This window comes from Apteryx mantelli, chromosome 13 (genome assembly GCF_036417845.1).
Source record: "Apteryx mantelli isolate bAptMan1 chromosome 13, bAptMan1.hap1, whole genome shotgun sequence".
Taxonomy (NCBI): domain Eukaryota; kingdom Metazoa; phylum Chordata; class Aves; order Apterygiformes; family Apterygidae; genus Apteryx; species Apteryx mantelli.
The window spans coordinates 16,378,807-16,402,646 of NC_089990.1; the positions used below are offsets into that span (position 1 = coordinate 16,378,807).

General features: G+C 37.6%; 2 protein-coding genes across 5 annotated transcripts; both read left to right on the plus strand.

Annotated features, from left to right (window-relative positions):
* Positions 1-274: 274 nt before the first annotated feature.
* On the plus strand, positions 275-12,552 carry TMEM185A (transmembrane protein 185A). Of its 4 annotated transcripts, none has more exons than XM_067304183.1 (7): positions 276-433; positions 3,217-3,393; positions 4,847-5,054; positions 7,957-8,040; positions 8,968-9,144; positions 9,488-9,611; positions 11,352-12,552. In XM_067304183.1, exons 1-7 carry the CDS (start codon positions 396-398, stop codon positions 11,594-11,596), a joined length of 1,053 nt encoding a protein of 350 aa, XP_067160284.1. In that variant the 5' UTR covers positions 276-395; the 3' UTR covers positions 11,597-12,552. The 4 variants fall into 4 exon arrangements, with proteins under 4 accessions (XP_067160286.1, XP_067160285.1, XP_067160284.1 ...); XM_013946358.2 differs by lacking the exon at positions 276-433 and adding an exon at positions 1,441-1,460; XM_067304185.1 differs by lacking the exon at positions 9,488-9,611 and having other exon boundaries at positions 275-433.
* A 1,404-nt stretch (positions 12,553-13,956) lies between these two features.
* LOC106487582 (heat shock transcription factor, Y-linked-like) lies at positions 13,957-16,231 on the plus strand. The gene is made up of 2 exons (XM_013946360.2): positions 13,957-14,732; positions 15,374-16,231. Exons 1-2 carry the CDS (start codon positions 14,166-14,168, stop codon positions 16,148-16,150), a joined length of 1,344 nt encoding a protein of 447 aa, XP_013801814.2. The 5' UTR covers positions 13,957-14,165; the 3' UTR covers positions 16,151-16,231.
* The last annotated feature ends 7,609 nt before the right edge of the window (positions 16,232-23,840 follow it).

Consider the following 23,840-nt stretch of genomic DNA (forward strand, 5'->3'; position numbering starts at 1 on the left):
CGCGCAAACCCCCGCAAAGGCCGCGGCTCCCCCAGCCGGCGGGGCCCGCGCGCCCGCCCTGGGGGAGCGGCTGCCGCCGCGCACGGCGCCCTCAGACCGGACCCCGAGGAAGTGCTGCGGCACGAGGCGCCGAGCAGGCACAAGCCCCGCCCACCTGCCGCCCGGCCTTTTGACCAGTGCGCAGGCACCGGCCCGGGAGCATGCGCAGCGCCGCCCGCGAGGCCGGGCGTCTCCCGGCAGAGGGAAGGCCGCGCGAGGGGCTTTGCGGTGGCGGCGCGCATGCGCGGGGCGGGCGGCGCTGCCCGGTTCCGGCGGTGGCGGCGAGGCCAGGCTCCGGTGGTGGCGGCTGCGCCATGCGCGCCTTGTAGAGCGGCTGAGGGGGAGGGGGAGCCGCCATGAACCTGCGGGGCTTGTTCCAGGATTTCAACCCCAGGTGAGGCCGGGCCGCGGCTCGCAGCGGCGCCCGGGGCTGCCGGCGGTCTGGGCAGCGGCAGGGCGCGGCCCCCCGGCCCGCGGCGGCCCTCCCCGCCCGGAGCCCCGCTCCTGCGCGGCGGCGCGGGGGCCCCGGCTGCCCCCCCGGCCTGCGGCGCCGCTGCCCGCCTCCCCGGTGCGGCGGGGCCTCGCCGGGCTCGGGGCCGCCGCCGCTGGGCAGCGCCGCGCTTCAGGGACGCGGGCGGCTCCGCGTTAGTCTGAAGCTGCCTGGGACCGGTCTGTCCTTTCGCGGCCGCGGGCCGCTGCCGTGGCCGACAGCAGCAGTCGTTACAGACCCCGTGCTTTAGGATTGCGTTTGCTCGGCCGCGTTGCAGCAGTGTGAGCACTCGAGTGCACGCGCCTGTGTGTAGGGAGCGGCGAGGGGTCGGGGCTCTCCGGTCCGCCCCGTCTCCCTTCTCGCGCGCAGCTTCGGTGCGCGCTCCCCTCGACTCTCCCTTTGTCGCCGGGAGCGTATGGACAGGGTTTGGTCATCTGGCGTCCAGGCCAAATTTCAGCCTGTCGGCTTCGCCCTGGTTATCCTTATTTTGTCAGAAACCTCATGTTGAAGAAAAATCTACCGTTCAGAAAGGTGGCAGACCTTTAACTGAAAAAAGAGGGTTTTTTTCCTAAATAATGTTGAAGAATTGCAAGCATCTTCTATGTGTATTTTCCCAAATTATTTCAAAATTTTTAAGTGTTTCAACTTGATGATTTCAGCTATAAAGTTTTAAACTAGAAATTAAGGTTGCTTTCTACTGTAACAGAGACATTTAGCATATGGTAAAGGCTCATTTTTTTGCAGGCATGAAAGTGTTACACTTAATCCTAGTCTAGACTGGAGACTAATTGATGGTGATTCTTTATTCTGGGCTCATGGCTCCCTTAAAAAAAGGAAAAAAAAAAAGTACCAAGACAGTCACTACAATGTGAGCTTCTGCTCTCTTGCCAAGTGTTTACAAATGCACACAATTTTAAAAGAAGCTGAGAGAGTGAGTTGAATTTTACTGTTTCTATTGTAAAATGTTTTAAGACCACAGAATAAGGTCCTCTAAGTAAGTTGTGCAGGGTGGCATGGAATGCTGGAAGTCCTGGAAAATCTTGCTCATGAAAGAGGCCTTCCATGATCATAATCGCACTCTCAAAAAGCTGCGTTCAATCAGTTGTCTAGACAAACTGAAGAATAGCAAGTGTTTCAGGAAATGTGTTGTTGCAGAGAGGTTGAAATAAACAGTTGAAATGTGTATGTAATGCCTGGTTGAAGGAAATGGAAAAGTAAGAAGAAAAGTTCCAGAAGCTTATAAGGTTTTGTTATTGATAAGTGACATTTGCAGCTTACTTGGATGCAGTCTAAATGATGAACGAGCAAGATTTAATTCTCTACACAACTGCAATACTCATGTTAAATGTTTTGATGTTTACTGGAACATTCAGTGCTCCCCGGTGGTATTTCATTTGTGTATTTATTGAGGGGCAGGGGAAAGCTTACAAATTACAAAAATATTAAATTTTGAAAATGTATGAATAGCCTAGAAACTTAAAGAATCTCTTTGCTGCTGTGAAGGGTGTTCTTCCTTGAGGTATCAAGCATGCTAGGAAACACAGACACAATAAAACTGCTTTTTGCTGTTAAAGAGCAGCTGAAACGTTTGTGCTGAACAGAGACAAAGTAGCTTGATATCTAAACTGGGCAGTGCTGAGCTACTGAATATTTTATCATTATTTGATTAGAGTGAAAGTGGGTAGTTTGAGTTATGCTGTTGGATTAAGGATACTATTCCTGACTGTTGCTGCTTTACACTGTAGCAAGTATTTACTCTCTTCCTTAGGTTATCCGTGATTTAAAATACATATAATTACTTCACTGATGTTGAAGCTTAATTATGTGTTTTATAAAGCAGTCTGTGATCCTCAGGTGAAGGGCGCTTTAAGTGTGAATGACTTTTCCCTTCCTGTTGTGTGAGGAAGTCATGTACTATATAATTATTTTGTCTGACTTTGGGTGGTACAAACAATTGCTGTGCCATTGTTCTCAAGTATTCCAAAAACATTTATTCAATCTTAGGTTGACTAGTTTATAAAATGTACCAACATAACTATCTTAAATTTATAAGCACCAACCTAAGTATTTCAGTTAGAAAGCAATTTCACAGTATAATCAGTAACTTCATTGAAAGTTTAAGCTTGTTTTTCTATAATGTTGTTGGTTTACGTGCGTGTAAAAGACTAGTGACTTCTGTAGCATCTGCCATGTCAAGATATGTAACAGTTAATTTTTCATCTGTAGTCAATTTTAGATGTTCAAAATTAATTTATAAAACTTTATCCATGCTATTTTTAACTTAACTCATTAATTTGTGCAAAAGAACCCATTTTCCAGAAACTTGTACAACTGGTAGATTTCTGAGTCTCTAATAATACAGCTCCAGAGTGGATCCTTGTGGGAGGGAACTATTTTTAGAAGTCCATTCATTAAGTTTGTCATGCAAGAATGCTTTTGATGTGTTCCCTTGAAGCAGTGATTTTGTAAGTGGGAGAGGTGACATATGCTAATTTATGATGGAATATTTGACTCTTCAGAACAGATTTGACTGTTTGCAAAGAAACTTGAGACATGCATTTTCTGTTAAGCAGTGTTCTGATTAAATTTTAGTTGTGACTGATTTTTTTCTTTTGTTCTCTGAAAAGTTCATGTCAAATTGTCTGCCTTAAATTCTGACTCCGTTTTTTCTTTCTTTTTTTTAATAGCAAATTTCTTATTTATGCCTGTCTGCTGCTTTTTTCTGTGTTGCTCTCTTTACGTCTGGATGACAAAATTCAGTGGAGTTACTGGGCTGTATTTGCTCCAATATGGCTCTGGAAGTTAATGGTGATTGTTGGTGCCTCAGTGGGAACAGGAGTATGGGCCCGAAACCCACAGTATCGGTAAGTTGAGGGTATTTGTTTCCTGAAAGAGAAGGAACATAATATGTTTTCCATACTGAATCAAACTCATAAATAGGTTTTGAAAAATACATAAGCTGTTAAGAACAAACCTTCTGGATGCTATTTAAAATAATTATGTTTGTATATGCTATAGGTTACAATAGCTTTATGTAGCTATGGATTTTCCATACTATTCTCGAGGGTATTGAAAGCTTTAGCAATATTGTTTTGGGGAACTTAAGATTTCTCATGGAGTGATTGCCTTTCTGTTACAAAGTTTAAAATACTTTGCTTTAGTATAAGTTATGTAGAATTTTCATATGCATTAGGAATGTACTATATTTATCTGTATTAGTTTCTAAATCAACATCCCAAAATGTACAGATCAGCCTGAAGATTTTTTTTCTTCCTTGATGTTCATATAACCTCAGTGAACATATGGATGAGTATTCAGTGATTCTTGAATATGCAGTGAACATAGAGAATTTTTTTCAGACTTCAGCTGCAGTTTTATAAGAAATATTTAAGTAGTTTAATATACTAATATAGGCAAGTGTGTAATGTTTGCAAAGTGAAATGCTTATGGGAACAAATTCTGTAATTTCTGTTTCACTTTTGTCAAAGTTGTGTAACAGCCATCTTTTAATTATCAGTCTAGGGTACAATAATTTTCAGACCTTTAAATACATCAATGCTGACATTTTTGGGTGGGATATGAATAATGTGATAATGGGATGTGAATCTGAACATGCTACAAAAAAATCCCCACCATCTTACATGTAATAAATTGCATGTGTTTTTTCAATGTGGTGAATATTAAATAAAAAAAGTTTGTGCACAGATCTCATATATACATTCTGTTGTGCAGTTCAGATCTGTGTTGCCCAAGAAACTGCCTTGTTCACCCCTCTAGTGTTGGTTCTGCTTGTGTAGGAAAAAGTGTGGTTTCTCTGTGTCTGCTGTCACTTTAATTTACTTCTTAGTAATAGATGCTATTCTGTTGGAATATGCTGATTTATGTGAATAAAGACATTCTGCACAAAGATTTGATTCAATGAACGCTAGGATAGAAACCAAGCAGGTAGATTTAGTCTTGGCTTACTTCCTGGCAGTCTGCGTGATATCTGAGCCTCAGTAGTAACTGAGTAGAAATCCTGTTTTAGCTGCACAGCAACGGAATCTTTAGAAAACTTTCAACTTGCAAAAATCCTCTGGCCTTTCTCTCTGGTTAGAAATACTTTAAATGTACATGCAGCTTAATGGGCAGGAAATACTGTTATTTTATCAGCACTGTATTTTAATAGTGGCTATTTAGGCCAAAAGTGTATGCTTATTAAAAAACAGGTTAATTTCTGAAACTTAGAACTCTTGTAAACAATGTTTTAGGATGTTTGCATGATAGCATGCTTCCTAACTGACAAGTAAATTGAATGCTTCCTTAACCTCTCTTTAGAGCAGAAGGAGAAACGTGTGTGGAGTTCAAAGCTATGTTAATTGCAGTAGGCATCCACCTGCTACTACTGATGTTTGAAGTTCTGGTGTGTGACAGGATCGAAAGAGGAACCCACTTTTGGCTTCTGGTCTTCATGCCGTTATTCTTTGTATCTCCAGTGTCAGTTGCGGCTTGTGTGTGGGGATTCCGACATGACAGATCTTTGGAGGTAATGCCTCATTTGTTAGGTATAAAAACTGGGACAATGCAAAACTCCATATCAATCTTGTCAGAACTCACCTCTCAGTAACCCATACTATGGATGACTGTATCAGTAGAATTGGGATCAGTGGGATTGGAAGTCAGTGGGATTTGGATCAGTGGGATTGGAAATTTTTCTAAACTTTTCTACTTTTTTCAGTTGCCAAGTTGCAGCATGTTTTAAACCTGCCTTTTTATTTTTGAATGTGTTTAAAAACTCACCACAAACTCTGCAATACGGACTAATACTGAACACTTAAAAACTGAAATTACTAAGGAGAATTCCTCAGATAGTAAGTACTGTCCCTAGGCAGAAATGAACTTGCAGAATAGATAAAAGTTGAAAATTTTTCACCTTCCCAACCTGTGTGCTTAATTTTTAATCTGGGAATGCTGTTGGTAGGAGCAAAACAGTAACTTGTTTCTATTCTCTACTTCCTTTCCTCTCTAACTAGCTCTTTTCAGTTTGAGCAAGAAATTCCCAGGAATAGGAGGGTGCAACTCTAGTAACATTTTGCATTAAGCTTAGCACTTTTCTGAAATCTTTAGGAATTTGCCCTATTTTCATAAACCACCCCTATTTCAATTGAAAATCTGATATTCAAATGGCGTATTAATTTCAAAGGGATAGATCTCTTTAATGTTAGCATATACTGAGTTTACTGTCTATGAGAGAGAAATTTCGTTAAGTGACTCTCAGGATGGCTGGTGTAAACTGATGCTTTGAATTTGATTTAGAAATACTTACAAATAGAATTTCATTTTGCAGAGTTCTGTTGAACCTTCTTAAATGTAAAATTCTTAAAGTAAAATTTGCGTGAAACTAGTTGTTTTCCATTGGATGCTTGATTACCAGTTGATTTGCAGGATGACTGCCCAGCTGCTAAGTATTGACAGAAAAAATTGGAATTTGTTCACCTCTAAAAGGCAACAGCTATCTCCTAAAGAAAATAAGTTATACAGTTGAATTGCCAACTTTCTTTTTTTCCACTATTTTGTCATCTTCAGTCTGTGCTGTTCTACTTCCTACTTTGGGAAGATTTCACTGTTTCCCTTTCATTTGCTAACAACATAAGAAGGGCCTGTTTTTAATCCAGGATATTCATTGTTGGCATGAGTAATGTAACGAGTAGTTGTTCGGCTATCACTGTTTTCATAAATGTTTCATTTGAAAATACTTTGTATGCTTGTGCCTATTCTGAAACTGGTTAGGTGACCGCTAAATGGTGGGGTCTTGTATCTATCATGGTGAGCTCAGAAGTGGCTTCTTTTATTTGTTATATTATTTTTTTTATAATCAATAAAGTACCATTTATTTAAGGCATATTGAATTCATTAAATTTTGAGCCTAGTCACTCCAAACAGATATGCTCTTGCCATATATACCTCAAATGTTAACTTGATTATAAAAACTCTTTACAGCAATCCATCCTCTGACTTCCTCCCTCTCCCCTGCCACCCCATTCACTCTTGCACTTTTCTGGTTGGTTGATTTTCTGTTTGAGTGTTTTCTGTGGTGTTCTGGTCTTTTGAGAAAGCCAGTGGTACAAAAATATTTTAAATATACCTTTCCAGTCTCTTTTAATGTTACCTGTACTTTGATCATGAAGACTTAGGTCCAGAGCCTGAGGTGTGTAAGTGCCTGCCACCTGTTGGAATGTAATTTTTTATTCCCTGTGCTACAAATTTCAAAGGCAATTAACCAAGAGAACATATTATGCAATCATATATAAGTTGGTGTAAAGGAGCATCTAGTTTTTGACTTCTGAGAAACAGTACATTTCAAAGATGCCTTACATACCTACATGTTTGTTTAAAATGGAAAAAGTATTTAACTTAAGGGCTTCAGTTAGTCATTTCAGAGAATAACTTTGTTTGATCTTTGAAATTCCTACCCAGATAAGGTTGTCCCATAAACTTTTAGAAAGAGAATCTTTCCAAGTCTGATGATATTTCACTATTTGGCTTTCTCTGAGCTAATCACAAACTTACTTTTTTAGTACAATTTAGGGTTAATTGTAATAGTGGCGATAGGACACATAAAAGGCTTTCATTAATATTTTTTATAAAAGCTATTGCTTTTGCATATTGCCTGATAAACTAAATGTCTTCAGCATAATTTAAAGATGTTCTCAATTATACTCTAAAATGATTTAGTTTGGATGTTGAATTTCACTAGTATATTTGTTAATTTTCCTGAGTTAGAGCTCTGACACTTAGACTGTTCTGCTCCTAGTTAAATCCATATAAACTTTCATCAGCTAACAGAAATGTTTAATATATTACTGCAACTACAAAAAGAGGTATTTTTAAAGTAAAGACGAACATTGATAATTTAAATTTAATGACTTTTTCTTACTTGTTAAGTTAAATGTACCTATTTGTTATCTGAAGAAAATAGTTTGTAATTTGGTTCTAGATTCTTTGCTTCTGATTTTTTTAATTTATTTTTTAATTGATTACTTTAGCTTTTTTTATTTCTCTGCTAGATGCTATATATTTTTTTTCCAGTCTGTATTTCTCCAATCTCTTTATTTTGGCCACTACGCACAGCAAGAAGAGAAACTTTCAGTGCTTATCTTAATTTAGGATATCTGTTTAGTCACTAGAGAGAGGTTAAGTGCTCAGAATCACCCACTAAAGACAAGGAAGGAGACTCCTTGAGACATCTGCCTCTGTACATTAACAGTATTGGGATCAGAGCCTCCCAAATTCAGGCATGCTTAATAATGTCTAATATAAATGCAAATGATGTTCCATATTGAAACGATAAGCATGGAGTCAGAAAAGTCCTTTGACAGATTTTTTGGCTATCTTGTAAATAGAGTTCACTCTTAGCATTATAAATCTAATATCTCTTCTCTTTCTAGCTGGAAATCTTGTGTTCAGTCAATATTCTGCAGTTCATATTTATTGCACTCAGACTGGACGAGATCATCAGATGGCCGTGGCTTGTACGTAAAAAGTGGTTTTCTAAATGCTGAATTTAATACAGATATTGACTGTAGGGAACAATTACTCTGATCAGATTTGATCCCATTTTTGCTCATTTAACAATCCTTCGCTGAAGGTCTGGCATTTCATTCCGGAGTCATGGAAATCAGAGACTGCTCTTTGGGTAAGAGAGCACAGCATTTCCTTCTTCAGGGGAGAGAGGTGTGCCATCAATTGTAATTAATCTCTGATCAGCTGTTGAAAAAGAAATCATAAAGGAGTTTCCAAATGGAACAGTAAATCAGCCACACAAATGATTGGCGAGTTAGGGAGCATGTTGGGCAAATAGTGCATGGTAAATAACTTATTTATTGTATTAGCATGCATGTAAATCCACTTACTAAGCAAGTAGCTAATGTCAAAATATGCTGAGATCTACTTTTTCAAGTGGCTTTACAGCACAAAAGCCCTATTTCTGTATCTGGGTTTTTGTAAACCTCTATGAAGCTGATAATCTGGCATGGTCGTGACTGTCCTTCCTGTTTTCCTAAAAATTAGGAAAAGGATCTCACTTAAACAGCTTCAAGTAAGGTGTCTGGTGTAGAAAATACTTGCTAAAATCAGTTTCAAGTACTGTTTGAGCCCACTCAAAATCACAGAAGTCTTATTCATGTTGAACTATGTTGACAGAACCTTGAACTGTTTCAGCTTGACAGGGTTTACAGAGCTTACCAAGGAGGCCAGAAGAGTTATATGGCTTGTAACAGTGCATGTGATTTGTGAAGCTTTTTTGTTAGAGATAATATTAGTTACAGAGCATTACACTTAAATTACTTTTTTTCTCATTCAGATTTAATATGTGGAATTGCTTAATAGAAAAACAAATCCATTTGTTAAAATGTTTCACTGGGGGGAAAAAAGGAATTAACTTTCTTTTTCTTTTTCAGGTTGTTTGCGTTCCTTTGTGGATCTTGATGTCCTTTCTGTGTCTAGTAGTGCTCTATTACATTGTATGGTCTGTTCTGTTCTTGCGCTCAATGGATGTGATTGCTGAACAAAGAAGGACACACATAACAATGGCTGTCAGCTGGATGACGATTGTAGTTCCACTTCTCACATTTGAGGTAGGCAAATGTACAAGTTTTATGTATCTTGTTCTTTTTTTCAGCGAGTGGATGTTGCTCTCTCTCTTTTTGAATTTGCTAAATTGATGATACTGCTTTTCTGTTTTGGAATAAAATCTTAACTGCAAATATGAAGGAAAAACAGGAATTGTTTGGTGTTTTGGGGTTATTTTTTAACAGCGTCTTGAGTAAAATATAATTCAGGTATTGGAACTGTAAGGCCATTTTTCTTCACAAACATGTAAAGTTTTCAAGATCTGAGATCAGATCATAGATGTTAAGAAGCTTGGAGTTGGGTATGCAACGAAACTGACATTGTATAATTCTTTTCTCCCCCCATTAGATTTTATTAGTGCACAGGCTGGATGGGCATAATTCTTTCTCTTTTATACCCATATTTGTCCCTCTTTGGCTTTCACTGATAACTTTAATGGCAACAACATTTGGACAAAAAGGAGGAAATCACTGTAAGTATTTCATAATCATTTCTGGGTCAAATTGCATTATCCTCAGATTGAAACTCAAGACTTAAATGTATCTTTATTAAGATTGATTTCTTCCCAAAAAGGGTTGGGTTTGGTATATTTTCTCATAAAAGAATTACTAGACAGATGCATCTGTTACTGTTCTGCTGAGATAACTTTAATGCTTTCAGTGTTCATAGTGTCTCTATTGATATAAGAACTGTTTTTCTACTTGGACTCGAGTATTCCCAATGGGATTTTGCTTGTAGCTCAGCCTTTTAATCCTTCTGTAGTTCCATGGGGTTCACACTCGAGGGGCATGACTGGATCTTTCTACTCTGGGTTCTGAAAATAGTGTAGCAGCTACCATTTATAACTAGGACTTGTCCTAGTAGCCTGAAATGGTATTTTGTTTCCTCTTTAGCCAAATAGTGCTCTGTGCTGCTTAGTTGTGACTTCATTTGTCCAGGTAGTCAAGTATAGATTTACTAGGCCTGCATTCTTCACCCCCCACCCTTCACCCCAAGCATCACCAGAAGGGGCATATACACTTTCAAGCTTCTAACATCATTGAACCAGTGCAGATGAGTTGCTCTTCCTGTCCACATTGCAGTTACTGATAGTTGTTGACAAGGCAGTAAAATTCATTCTGAGCTTTCAGAGTTGAAAGGAACCAACTGTGGGTTTTGTTTTATAAATTGACTTTGGTTTTGGTCTAATTGTGAAGTATATTAAAACTTCTCTTTCTTAGATTATAGGTAAGCTTATCTTCATGCATTCTGTTTACATTTGTACTGTTCTTGTATGGAAAACTAGTATTGGTGATTTTAATAAAAATTTGAATGCTGTTGAGAATTTAGAGTCCCTTTAGTCTTTTGAAAAGCCTTATCTCCATATTATCTTTTGTAGAGTTAGTAAGAACTCAAAACTGTTTCTTTAAAATAAATAAAATTATTCATCTGAAATGAGCTTCAAAAGCCTTGCCTGAAAATCCCCAATTAAAGTGTTACATGAAATACACCCGTTGATCATCAAGTGTAATCTCTGCACAAAGATATTGAATGGGATCTTCCCTGGCAGATACTTAATACCTTGGCTTTGTTCAGTGTGAAAGATTTGACTCGGTGGGCAGGCTGTTCCTTGTAACACTGCCCTTGGTTAATAGAAGAGTGCCATCTACTGAATTACCAGTACCATTTACTTAAAACACAGACACTTGGTGTACTGGGTTTTATGTAGCACAGCTAATACCAAAGATGATGTGCTTCTGTCATCGCGTCACATTTAGCTAATACCACAAATACTTGTGGAATGCTGAGTACGTATGGTACTAATCTGTGAAGCCTATGCCATCACGTCCCTTCTGTTATTGTATCCTCTACATATCAAACAAAAGCTGGCATGAAATGTCTGTCCATGTGACCTTCATTTGCTGGGGAGATGTAAGGTCTCTTGTGTTCTTTCTATGTACTGATGTGACCTGACACTGCTTAACCTGTGAAATTGAATGTATTCTTGCTGTTGTTCTGTAGCTGCAATCTATTATTTCACATCATAATCTGAACTGTAATGCTATTATACTACAGGTATAAGCAATGCACTGAAAAGCAATGTTAGCAGAAATTTTATAGCTGTTAATATGAAAAAAAAGTAAGCTACATGAGAACTTAAAATAGGGGACTGCTTAGTCTGACTATTTAGTTAAAATTTAACTCCCTTCTGGAAATCATTATTTTTTTTAAGGGTGGTTTGGAATTCGAAAAGACTTCTGTCAGTTCCTGCTTGAAATTTTCCCATTCTTACGAGAATATGGAAATATTTCCTATGATCTTCATCATGAAGATAACGAGGAAGCAGAAGAAACACCAGTTCCAGAACCACCAAAAATTGCACCAATGTTCCGAAAAAAGACTGGAGTAGTCATTACACAGAGCCCTGGAAAATATGTGATTCCACCTCCCAAGTTAAACATTGATATGCCAGACTAAGATGACAACAGCTTATTACACTGGAACTGGGAATCAGCAGACAAATGTATTTCATCTCATGCCTTGTCCTGATTACTTAAAAATAGGTATTTGTGAATCAGTGGCTTGTATTATAGAAATCTGAGATTTTTAATATAATTTGAGAGCTTTACATGTTTGTGTAAAATCGTATGGAAGCAAATCAAAGTGGGAACACTAGTTCTAGTAAGGTTCACAGATGGAAACAAACTTCATACAAAAATGTACCCCATGAAATCTTTAATTTTAAAAATGCTAATCCAGAGATGGGGACATCATTTGTACTGAACACAGTGTTGAAGACTTCTGGTTTTATAACACAGTCGGCAGCAGATGAGACTCGTTCTTCACCTAAGTTTTCTAAGCATTGTGACACTTCCCTGTAGAGATAAATGGCTGTCTAATTTGTGAACCTTCCCAATGGATTGGTTACACACTTGGCTGTATAGTATTTATATGAACATTTTAGCAGTGTAATATATTCTGTTTAAAAGTCTAGTCCTGTACAGTATAAATATTATGTAAAAGTATTTTTTTAAAAAGCCTGTATGAAATGCCTATGCTATTACAGATGTCTTTCAAGTCTTAAATGTACACTTGATTTTCAAGTTTCAAGTTCTGTGGGTATGTATTAGTGTAGTATCTCTTCACTTTTTTCTATTCAGCCACAATCATTATCTTAACTACAGAGGCACAGGAGTGTTGCGCTTCTCAGGCAAGACTTGAAAGCTTTTTTTTTTTTTTTTTGAAATGGAATGTATAACAGCTTACATGATTTTTTGAGTTAGCTATGTAAATTATTATGTAAGTATTTCAACTTTTGCACTGGCTGGGGGGCTAAGTGTTGCTTTTCTAGCTTCATGTTCTAATTTTCCTTAAGCAACACATACACCATTCTCCCATTATTTCAGCTGTTTAATAAACTGTTTCTTCTTGTATGATGTGTGTAATCTGTGCTGGAAACATTAGTTACAAGTCTTACAGCTGTTAGTTAGCTGGTATAACTATCCTAAGAAGTCTGGTAATTAATACCAGTGTGTTAGGTTCAGTGTAAATGATTAAACTGTTTAAAATATGAACTGTTGATATAGCATTTTCTCATTTGAAGAAAGATATGCTTTGACAGATTTTCTTTGACTCCAGATCCTTCTGATAAATTAGTCTTTGAAACATATACTGCATTAGTTTCTTGATATTTGAAATATATACTGCATTACCCCTTATTTTCTTAAAATTTCTTGTCTTTTATCTAGCCAATACACTCTCATGCTATATCTCAGGAACAGGTTATCCACTGAGGCTGCAGAGTGGCTATTGGAGGTCTAAAAATATGTCCAATAGTGGTAAGGAAGAGCATCTTCTACTTGCTGAGCCTGGCAGGAGGATGGACTGGTGAATCTCTTGAGTTGCCTTCCATCACTGTCTCTTGAATTTCAAACTAAACTATTCCTTAAATTACACAGCAAAGAACAGTTTGTCTTGTAACTAATACTACTAGTTGAGGTATTTGCTGCCCTCATCACTTTGGAAAGTGGATGGCCTATATCTTTTCTTCCCTAAAGAGCATATAACGGTGGGAAATAGAGGAGGCTCAGTGTCAGGGTACTTCCTTCTTGTCAGTTACTGTACCTCTAGCTTGCTTTTGCCAACAGGTTAGCTCTGCATCCCATCTTGGGATAGGAAGTGACAATCATTGCTGCTTTAGAGCAGAAGAGGTAATGAAAAGGATTCTCTTTAGAGGATGCTTCTCCATTGCATTACAACAGTGAAAAGGCATAGGCTGACTTCCCATACTGTCCCTAGAACGGAGGTAAATGTCAAGTCCCTGTCTGTTAGCTTTTGTTCCTTTCTTCTTTCTGCCTTTCTTACAGAAAGTTGTCATCCTGGTTTTGTTATACATTTCTTTACCCCTTGACAAAGTGGATGATTGGATGAATTCTCCTCCTCCTTCTTGCCAAGCCTTCTCTGCTTTTTAGACTACCTTCCTCTTTTCCTGGCAGATGCTTCTTGCCAATAACAACAGATGTCTGATACTTCCACGTAACTGCAGCTGCACTTGGCATTTATGTGAACCAACAGTTTAGGTAGCTTATTTACTTCAGCTCATGTTTCTTTACAGTTAACATCTAAATGACACGAGTAGGGACTGTACAGACACTTCTGCATTTGTGAAAGGTAGCCCACTGAAAATCTTCAGAACTGTGTCACTCTTCCTAACACTGCAAACTTCCATATTCCTTATTGTGGACCAACTACTAGATGCAACTGGACACAGCACTGTCTTATTGTTATATGTTAAATTCAAATTAAGTTTTATTTACTCTTTGACTATTGAGTCAAAAAAATCTGAAGCTTTATAAATGAAAAGCAACAACTTTTATTCAGCAATTTTCATTACTGCTTCATTTTGCTAGGAAACCCCACTATTTTATGATGTCATGGCAAGACAACATGGGTATCATTATGATGTTGTAGAATTCTCGGTTGAAGTTCACAGTAAGCTAGCATCATTTTATTTTATCTTGCTGTCTAGCAGCAGGAAGTAGCGCAAATGGCTACATCTGAAAAATTTAGTCAAAGCAAGAAAAAAGAATCTGAAGTGGATCTCTCTTTAGCAGAAACATCCTGTGTTTCTGTTCGGGATAAACTAGTTGATTCTGTAATCTCAATTTCTTCTGTCACTCCGGTACCTGATAAAACAGCAGCTTGCGATTCTGCCTTAAGATCTGTAATAGAAGAAAACGCTTTTCAGGCTTTGAGTGATGGACCCTGCGCAAAAAGACCACGTCTTAATCTCTCTGAGGATAGCTCCACCAACGCCAATGATTTTTCATTCCTCACCTTTCCGAAGAAGCTCTGGAAAATTGTTGAAAGTGATCAGTTTAAGTCAATTTGGTGGGATGATGACGGGAACTGTGTAGTGATTGATGAAGAGTTCTTCAAAAAGGAGGTGCTACAAAGGCGAGGACCTCTGAGAATTTTTGAAACTGACTGCATGAAAAGTTTCATTCGTCAGCTTAACCTTTATGGATTTAGCAAAATGCGACAGAATTTTCAAAGATCTGCCTCACTTGCCGAATTTCTAGCAGAAGAAAAAGCAGCTTCTGCTTTTAGCAAGGTATGGCCGTTTCTCTAAGCATGAAGTAACTCTTAGAATATTCTAGTGTGATATATTCTTTATGTATGAAAAAAAGTCCTTACAATTTAGAAGATGAGAATGTTAAAAAATGTTCTGATTTTAATTCATTTCTCAGGTATTTGCATGAATTTGAGGTAGTATTTCTGAGTAGTAAAAATGATGCTGAAAAAAATTCTGGTCATTTCCAATTACTTTGAATACATGGAAAAAAGGGGTTTTTTAATCATAATCAGGATTTTTTTTTGTTCTTGTACCAGATCTAAAATGTCTTTCTTCTGGCATTTGCTGAATCCTAAGAAGATACACATCAGCATCATACTACTACCTAAGTATTCATTTTCCCCTTTTGCTGAAAATTAGTGGCGCTTAGGTTTCTAAATCAGTTTTTATGCTTTGGAAAATCCTATGCTCCAAAACAGCTAAAACCCAGGGGTGGTTATTACTTAACAGAACTGTATCTTAAAATTTTATTCAGCCTAAACTTTAGGTTTAAAATGCCCCTGATATCCCTTTTTAATATCAGTGTTTGTCTTTTGTGATTAAAATTCTTAGTTATCATATCTTTGTGTTTTTTAATCTTGAAATGGTGGCAATTAATTCTTCTCATTTGCCTTCTTTAGTTACAGTTCTATTATAACCCAAATTTTAAGAGAGGTTATCCCCACCTGCTAATAAGATGTAAGCGAAGAGTTGGCATAAAAAATAAAGCACCAGCTGCATTCTCACTGAATCAAGATTTTAATGAAAGATGCCTGAGAAGCGAGGGAAGAAGCCCCAATGTTCAATCTGCATTAGGACCTACTTCTGCAGAGGAGAACGATTTGTTCACAGCAGCTCCAAAGGAGAACACGCAGATATCTGCACCAAGGAAGTCCACAGTTACCAAGGGACTTGCTAAAGCAACTACTCGAATCAAAAGTGGTTATACATCCTCACACACAACCTCCCTGAGCCTGTCAGACCCTGCTGTAGCAGAAGACAGGGATGAGTTAAATCAGCCGGCCCCATTCCATTTACCGCCGCACAGCAGCCATGCTCGAGTCGGTGTACAGGATACTGATTCCACTACAACTACATCTTCTACTTCACTATACCATGTTATACCTCCTGTCCCAAACAGTCCTTTTAGACCTGTTATGGGACTTCCTGCCTTTCCATCCATGCATCCAGATTTATCAGCTATGCAAGCTCACTGGGCTAGTCTGCTTCCCTTTTGTAACCCATGGTTTTCAATGCCTATGATTGCACCAGCCTCTGCTATTTCTATGTCAAGATCATCTCACCACCGAAGTCCAACATACCATCATTGCCCTAATTGCAGCTGTACTTCAAATAGCGCACCTGCAGGCAAAGGGGTTGGACCCAAAACTACTGAATACACAGGATATCATAAATAAATAGCTTTTTTTTTTTTTAAGTTGCATATGCCAAGGGAATAAATTCTAACCAATATGCAATTAAACTATCTGAATAATAAATATTTCCCAATTGTGTTGTCCTATTTATACATGGGATCTTAGGCTGAATTTATGTTTCAGCAGTCAAAAACTATTTAAGTAACTGATCTACAAGCAATTTAATGATTTTTCATAACAATCAAGCTTAGATTCTTAGCAGTAGAGAGTAAGACTAGGGTGAGAGACAGTTCTCCAGAGAGTGTACCAGGGTATAAAGAGCTTAGAAGTACTGGAACTTTTCTTGTAATATAGCAGTGTCATAGAGCCAAGGCTCTACTGTGGAGGGGAGGGGAGAATCCATTATTCTGTTATTGAAGGAATAACCTTGGATAAGTATTTACTAAGGCTTAGTTTAGAGACCAAGGTTTAACTGAAGTATTTATACCAGATGGTACTTCATGATCCCCTTCTTTTTCACAGTACAGTGGATTTCTTTTTCTTCTTTTTTTTTTTTTTTTTGGTGATAGCAGATTTGTAACACATGCTGTAGAGGATCACTTTACAGTGATTTACATCAACTATCATAAGAAATAAGATTACAAGTTCATAAGTTCATGGTAAACATGCAGTGCTACACAGTCAAATCTGATCACTGAAAGATGTCCTAAATCAGGTCCTAAGATAACTATAAAATCAACAGACCAAAACCAAAAGAGATTGGTGTCATTCATTTTCATTGATCAGAAGGTGTATGCTTGTTAAAAGAAAGAAATGGAAAGGGATTTAGAAATTACCATATTGTATCAAATACCTTGAAAAAGACACTACTGTTCTAGGATCTTTGAAATAAAATTTCAAGCGTTGAAACCATTTCCTTCATTTTCATTGTAGCTACATGTGTAACATAACTACAGGTCAAACCTCTTGCCTAATGAAATCAACAATAAAGCTACTGACTTCCGTAATGGGAATAGGTTCCAATCGATTTGAGAGAGCAATCAAATTACACTTTTTTAAAAAGTATTCTTAAAAGATATGCTTTTAGAATGAAGAGGTGAAACAGAATTTCATCTAGAAATAAATAGCACTATGTTGTTATGTTTCATCTTCAAGAATTCAAGATCATTGTGTGAGTTCCATATTCTCCCATCTGTAATCAATTCTGCTTAATAATGGTTATTCTAAAATACTAAATTTGAAAAAATTACTTCAAAAAAAGTTTTTTGCCTATGTTGACTTTAGGACAGCCTGGCTTCACCCTTGTATCTAGGTATTCCTAGAAACACTTAATTAAGGTCAGTTGAGGACCACTTATTCAATCCTTTCTCAGACAAAACATTTACTGGCCTTTAAGAGACTGTTGTTTGCATCAGGTGTGCAGCACTGATCCCTTGCTGTGCAGTAAAGAGCAATGCTTATCATTAATAGTAAAATTTAATACTATAAAAGTATCTAAACAAAGCTTAAAGTGTTTTAAAGATCAGGTTATACTAGGATTAAATTTTGTGTCATGAACCATGTGCCCATATCCAGTGTATGTTTTGTGTTTAGCTACACAGAAGACTACTGCAGGCAACTTCAATATTTACATTTTATATGAAATAAAATGACAAACTACCATGTGATCAAGAAGTGTGAAATGCATCACAATTTTATAGGCAATTTAAAGATCAGAGGATCAGTGCAGAGTTGTTAAGTCTGCAGTCAAGCAGACCCAGTCACAGAACAGTGCTTATGCTGGGCCTGGAGAGCACCGACAGCCCTGACCAGCCTCATCTGGGGCCTCCACCCACCCCGACCAGGCCTAGGAGCCCATTTAAGCTCAGCTTGGGGGTACTAGCTCCCTACCCTGAGCTATATTGCAGCAGTGCTGGGCTCCAGCTCAGCCACAGTCATGTCCTGCCCTGCCTGGCTGCAGGCCTGCTGATCCAGACTCTGACCCACAGGCTGGCCACCTGGCTTGACCCTGGACCTGCTCCATCACCACAGACTTGATCCTGACCCCTGCCTGCAGGCTGACTTCCTGGCTTCACCTTGAGTCAACCTCATTGTGATGAGCTTGCTGTGGATCTGGGCTCTAGGCTGAACCTAGCTGTGATCCCTGGGTCAGAGGATGGCATTCCCTCGCCCAGGTACTGTGGGACAGGCTGGTGAGACCCTGGCCCTGCTGGCCACATCGCCGTGCTTGGCTCCTGGCTCCCCAGCCCTAGGTGAGCAGCCAGCCCTCGCGGCCGCCCTGTTAAATGGTATCTCTACTGAGAAATGATTTGCTTTGAATTATCTTACTCCTCAAATGCTCTCACCATCATATTGAAATAGATCCGGTTGAATGCCACTGAAAACAAAGTTCTCATTCAATACAGAACAGGACCAGCCAAAATAAGATATGGCAAAAAAAACAGGTGTTTATACATGACAAACATAATTCAAGCTTCTTTTGGGGAAATTATTTCCACAAATAGGAGTAGTTCACTATGGTCAAGTCAAAATCCTGCCTTTCTGCAGAAGGAGATGGCTGGCTTCTATTAAGTAGACAGTCTACTGTTGATTTGATACAAACTTACTATATGTATCCATTAAATGGTAATAACTTTCAACCACTATTTTGGAATTTAATTCACAAGCATAATGAGTCCAAAGACTCAATATATCATTAACATTCAGTCTTTTAACGTAGTAAGTATTTATGTGTGTCTCTTTCAAGTATATTATTATTACATATACTTATATAAAAGTATGTTATATATACTTTTACTGATTCATAAGAATATATTACTTTTTATACACAAAGTAATATAAAATGCTTACCTTTTAAGTATATAATTTAGTTTTCTCATTGTGATGCTATATTTTTGAAAGGTGTCCCGTTATGATGGTTTGCATGTTCACTATTGTGACGTTCTTGAATGCCTATAAAAAAAATTGTTGCTTGCAGTTACAGATTTTTAAACTTTCTTAAAACATTGCTGGAAGACCAACAGACAATGTGACACTAGACAACAAAATAGTAAGAAAAAAACTTCTGCTAAGAAAAGAATACTTGAAATGTAAATAACTAAATTTTGCCAACAAATGTGACTGAAGATCTAGAAAAACTGGAAACATACCACATTTAGTGATTTTTGTATAAAGTATGTGTTCCTAGCCATTAAAGTAACTTTTTTCCCCTCCCACTTCACTCTTAAAAGAGACTATACACTTAGAGTAGAGGCAGTATTTTGTGGAGTTGTACCAAAACACAGATATTCAATCAGTGATGCATTGAAATGGATGTATTTTGATTGTTTTAGAGAAAATCTACTTTTTAAATACTAAGTACAGTAAAATCTATCTTACTGAACTTGAATTCCTCATGCTGAATTCGGCTAATATTGTCCAGGAAGAAGCTGAGAACTTTGAATAGTTGTATGGGCTACTTGCTATCCCAGATATGTGCAACACTTATGCACAGGGAACTAAAGGCAGGAAAAATGACTACCTTCATTACTTTGCACCCATTCCAAATACACCAGCTCTAAGAGTGGTATAGACAGATCTGCCTTCTGTAAGCTACAAGGTTTCTGCCAGGAGATAGGTCTCAACTTCAAAGTCTCACCTAGATTATCCTAACAACTTCCACAGCTCTCCAACTCCATTTTACCATCATTCTTTCAGTTAATTTCATAGACTTTACTAGGAAGATAGGTTGTGGTCATCCCATTCCCTTCTTCACTAGGACTTATTTTTGGGCTGTCATCTTGCTTGAGTTAACTTTGCTACTCATTATGCTGCCATTCTGCACTTTCCCATGCTAGTGCAATCAATGGATGGAAGTGTTTCTCACGTAATTCAGAGATATGGCAGTGAAGCTGCCTTTTCTTTTTTTCCTCCCCCCACTCCCCTTCCTTGAGAAGGCCAGGAATGTTTAACTGAGATATCTGACCACAGATTTGAGAAGATGACTTGCATCTGCTTAAACTTTGAAAGGCTGTATTTTTATTTTTCCATATAAAACCTAGAAAGACCATAATATACATGCTGATAATGGTAACTCTCCTCACTTGCCAGGATTTGCAGAAACCTGGCTGAATAGATTCTTCAAGCTTTTTTTATGGTAACAGTAGAATTTATTCATATGCAAGATAAGAAAGAGATTGAGTCCATTGCTTTTTATGTAAATGGAAACTAAACAAAGAGCTATGCTGAGTAGATGTTATGGCAAATTTTGGCCTATAAAATAGAATGCTGAGAATGCAACTTGAAAAGGCTATTTTCCAAAAGCAGCACAGCTGCATAGTCACACAAAGCTATTTTAGAATTGATATACTCTACAATAATCTGTTTTCTTTTGTTATAGTTATTATCAAATATCAGAAGCTGTTATTTAGTTGTTAATAGTAACGAAAAAAGGCAAAATAACAAGTTATTCTGTGGCCTGAGAATCTGACAACAGTGGTATGAAAGCCATGGGTAAGCTCGATACTTTGGAATATGCATCTGTGTAACAGAAGCAAATGACAAACTGATTCACCATCATATTCCCTACAAAACAGCCAACAAAGCTGTCAGCATCTCAAGAACTGAGAACAACCACTATCAAACTAAAAACTTACTATCTTGACAGACAAGGCTTACAAGAACAGAAAATAATGAACTTTGAAGCTCATGCAATTCTACTTCCTGTGCCACTTCAGAAAAAGTGGGTCTACAGCCAATTACAGTATGTCCCATGGCCTTCATGGGAAAGGGCTCACAGGAACAAAGTAAGGTTGACAAAGTCAAAAAGGACAAGATCTACCACTTTGATCCATACACATATGCTCACCTAAATCTGGACAGCAGGTATGGCATTTGGTGCTTTGAATTATCATAATCCTTTCCTTCCTAATCATATGGCAAGATTTGGTCCTATAACTGGGCATCCTATATATGAATCTATACATCCAGATTTAGCAGCAATGAATGTTTACCAGCTTGCTGTACTAGAATTTTCTCATCTTTGGTTTCCTGTGCCCACATTATTTTCTGGTAATTTGTTTTATCACCATTAGATAAACTCTCATTATTTTTACCATAAGAGTTTTTCCTGCCTTAAAGTGGAACTGTCAAATTCAAAGCAAGAATTTTAATCAAAGCAAACAAAATTAAGGTATAGGAATAAGCTACAGGTATAAAATACTTTTACTGCAGACTTCCAATTTACTATAGGAAAAAACAAATTCACAGGAAGACAATTTTCAGTTGATTCTTCTCATTCTTTTGTCTCCCACCCTACCATCCCAACACCTGATTCTAACTCACATTTTCAAAAAGTGCCTAAGAAAAGCACGTGCTATCTCTGTCTCACACAAATTTATTGGTGAAATGAATTACCTTGAAAAGGCACACAAATTACTACTTCAGATACTTTTCATGTCAGCAGATGAACATCTGAGTATTCTGAACAGCAGCAGAAAATGCTGGCTTTTTTGTGAGCTGTAATGTCATTTGCCTGAACCAAATATTATGCCACCATTTTCAAAGGTTCCTTAGAGGAACATCTAGTCAAATACTCGATAGCTAATAAAATAGCTTTGTCAAGCTATTTTATTATCTTTATTTCCCTTTATCTTTTATCTTTATATCCCTTTGTCAAAACCTAGCCATCCTTTATTATTATTATTTTATTTCAAGTACAAAAAGAGCACTGGGAATCTGAGTTAAGCAGCAAATTTTTCATTGGTATTACTCTTAGATCTGTCTTATTTTTGTCAAGGACATTTCCCCACACATAGCTTGAGTATGATTATTTTGATTATATCAGAAGCTGATATGATACATTATTTGATGCAACAACTCTGGGGTCTACTTCTAGTTGCCATGGATGTGCTAACAAGTCACCATCCTCTCTACCTTAATTTTCACTTAAAGTGGGAATACTAGTCATTGCTTCACATTGATAGCATAGAGCTTAACAGTGTTTATAAAGTCACTTTGAGATTCTCTACAAACTCCATAATCTAAGACTGAAATTAAATAGACTATAAAGTTGCTCTCATGAAAGATTTCATCATTAATCACATAGGAAAAGGTATACTACTATAACAAAAGATAATCATACCTCATATTCAAAGTTGTAGGAAGAAACCATAACTTTTGACTGCTGAATACACAGATGTGTTGCCAACGCTTTTCAATGCCACAGGTGAAGTACTACTTTCTAGAAGCTCAAGTGTCAGTCTTTATCATAAAAGCTGCTGACTGAAAAGAGGTCATTAGCATTGGCCTTAATGGCCTAATTTTGTAATACTTTCTAGTGAAATACAGGATCTTTGTTTTACCAGTTCAGATTTAAAAAGTTAAAAAAAAATTTTGTAGGTATAAACCTACATTTAAAATTACCCATCTGGAGCAGAATCTTGCCAAACCTAATACTATATAACGCCACTGTTATCATAGCTTATGCTGGACTTGATTCTATAAAATCAGTTGTTTTCCTATATTTTAGAAAAATGAAGAAAAATACTTACTAAAATCTTTTTAGTATATGGCAAAAAGTTTAAAAGCAGCACTTTCACATGTCATAACTGACACATACAAATAAGTTACCTTCGACCTATGCTAATAAAAGAAATTGATTTGAAAATCTATGATAACTAAACCAACAAAGTAAGAAATGTAAAACTGAGGTGATTTGGAAGATGAGAAAAGAGGCTGGTTTTGGTATGGCTGATTGCAATAATTTTGGCTACAAGAGATCTTATTGATATCTTAAATGCAAGAACATTCATTTTTTCAACTAAACACTCCATTTGTTGCATGGGTTTCTCAGGGGCTATTTTGGGGAAAGGAGAATGAGACTCAATTCACTTTGTATAACTTGAACATGGGAAACCCTGGTTATAGCTGCTACTGGATCAAAGACATCTACAATGAAAACTGCTCTGAGACAGAACAGAAGTTTGAACTTAAGTATCCTGGCACTTTAACTATCAGGCCACTGAATGTAAAGAAACACTCCAGAGAGTCAAAATGAATTTTCATTGTAATACAGTAGGTGAAACTTGAAAAATTCTAGAGCTGCCATAATTAGTGGCTTTTCTTCATGACTCTTCACACTTGTCTCTCTTAATATTTTAAAAATGAGTATTTCCCATCTTAAATGAGGAAAAAAATGTTATGTTATTTTGTACAAGCACCTTCTTTCTGATAAAAGCCTTTCTACAAAGGCTTACTGTCAGTTCCCAGAGCCATATACCACAGGCTGCTCCCTCCCATCATATGCACATGCAGTGTACCTAAGCTGTGCATGAGAAAATGTGTTCTTCTGTGGAATTTTTAAATTTACAGCAGATTCATGACAGCCTATGCACAAACCCCATCACATAAATTTCTGCCCTGATTTGAGAAGCCACCAGGACTAGCTTTATCTCAAATGCTTTCCTTCTCTGTGATGCCACAAATGCAGGGTAGGAATGGGCTGTGAGACAGATAACATATTAATGGTGAAAGTTTGCTCTCAAATATCATTTGCTTTTTTTCAAGGATCCTATAACTTTCTTCCTTGTATAATCACATACATGTGCATCATGTAACATGCCTGTATTTAGTCACATTTTAAATTGGTGTAAAATACATCAACCGTGTATTAAAGTCACATTTATTTACAGTTGTCTATACATGAAAAATCTACTAAATCATAACTACTTTCCAGTAATGGTCATAAGAATGA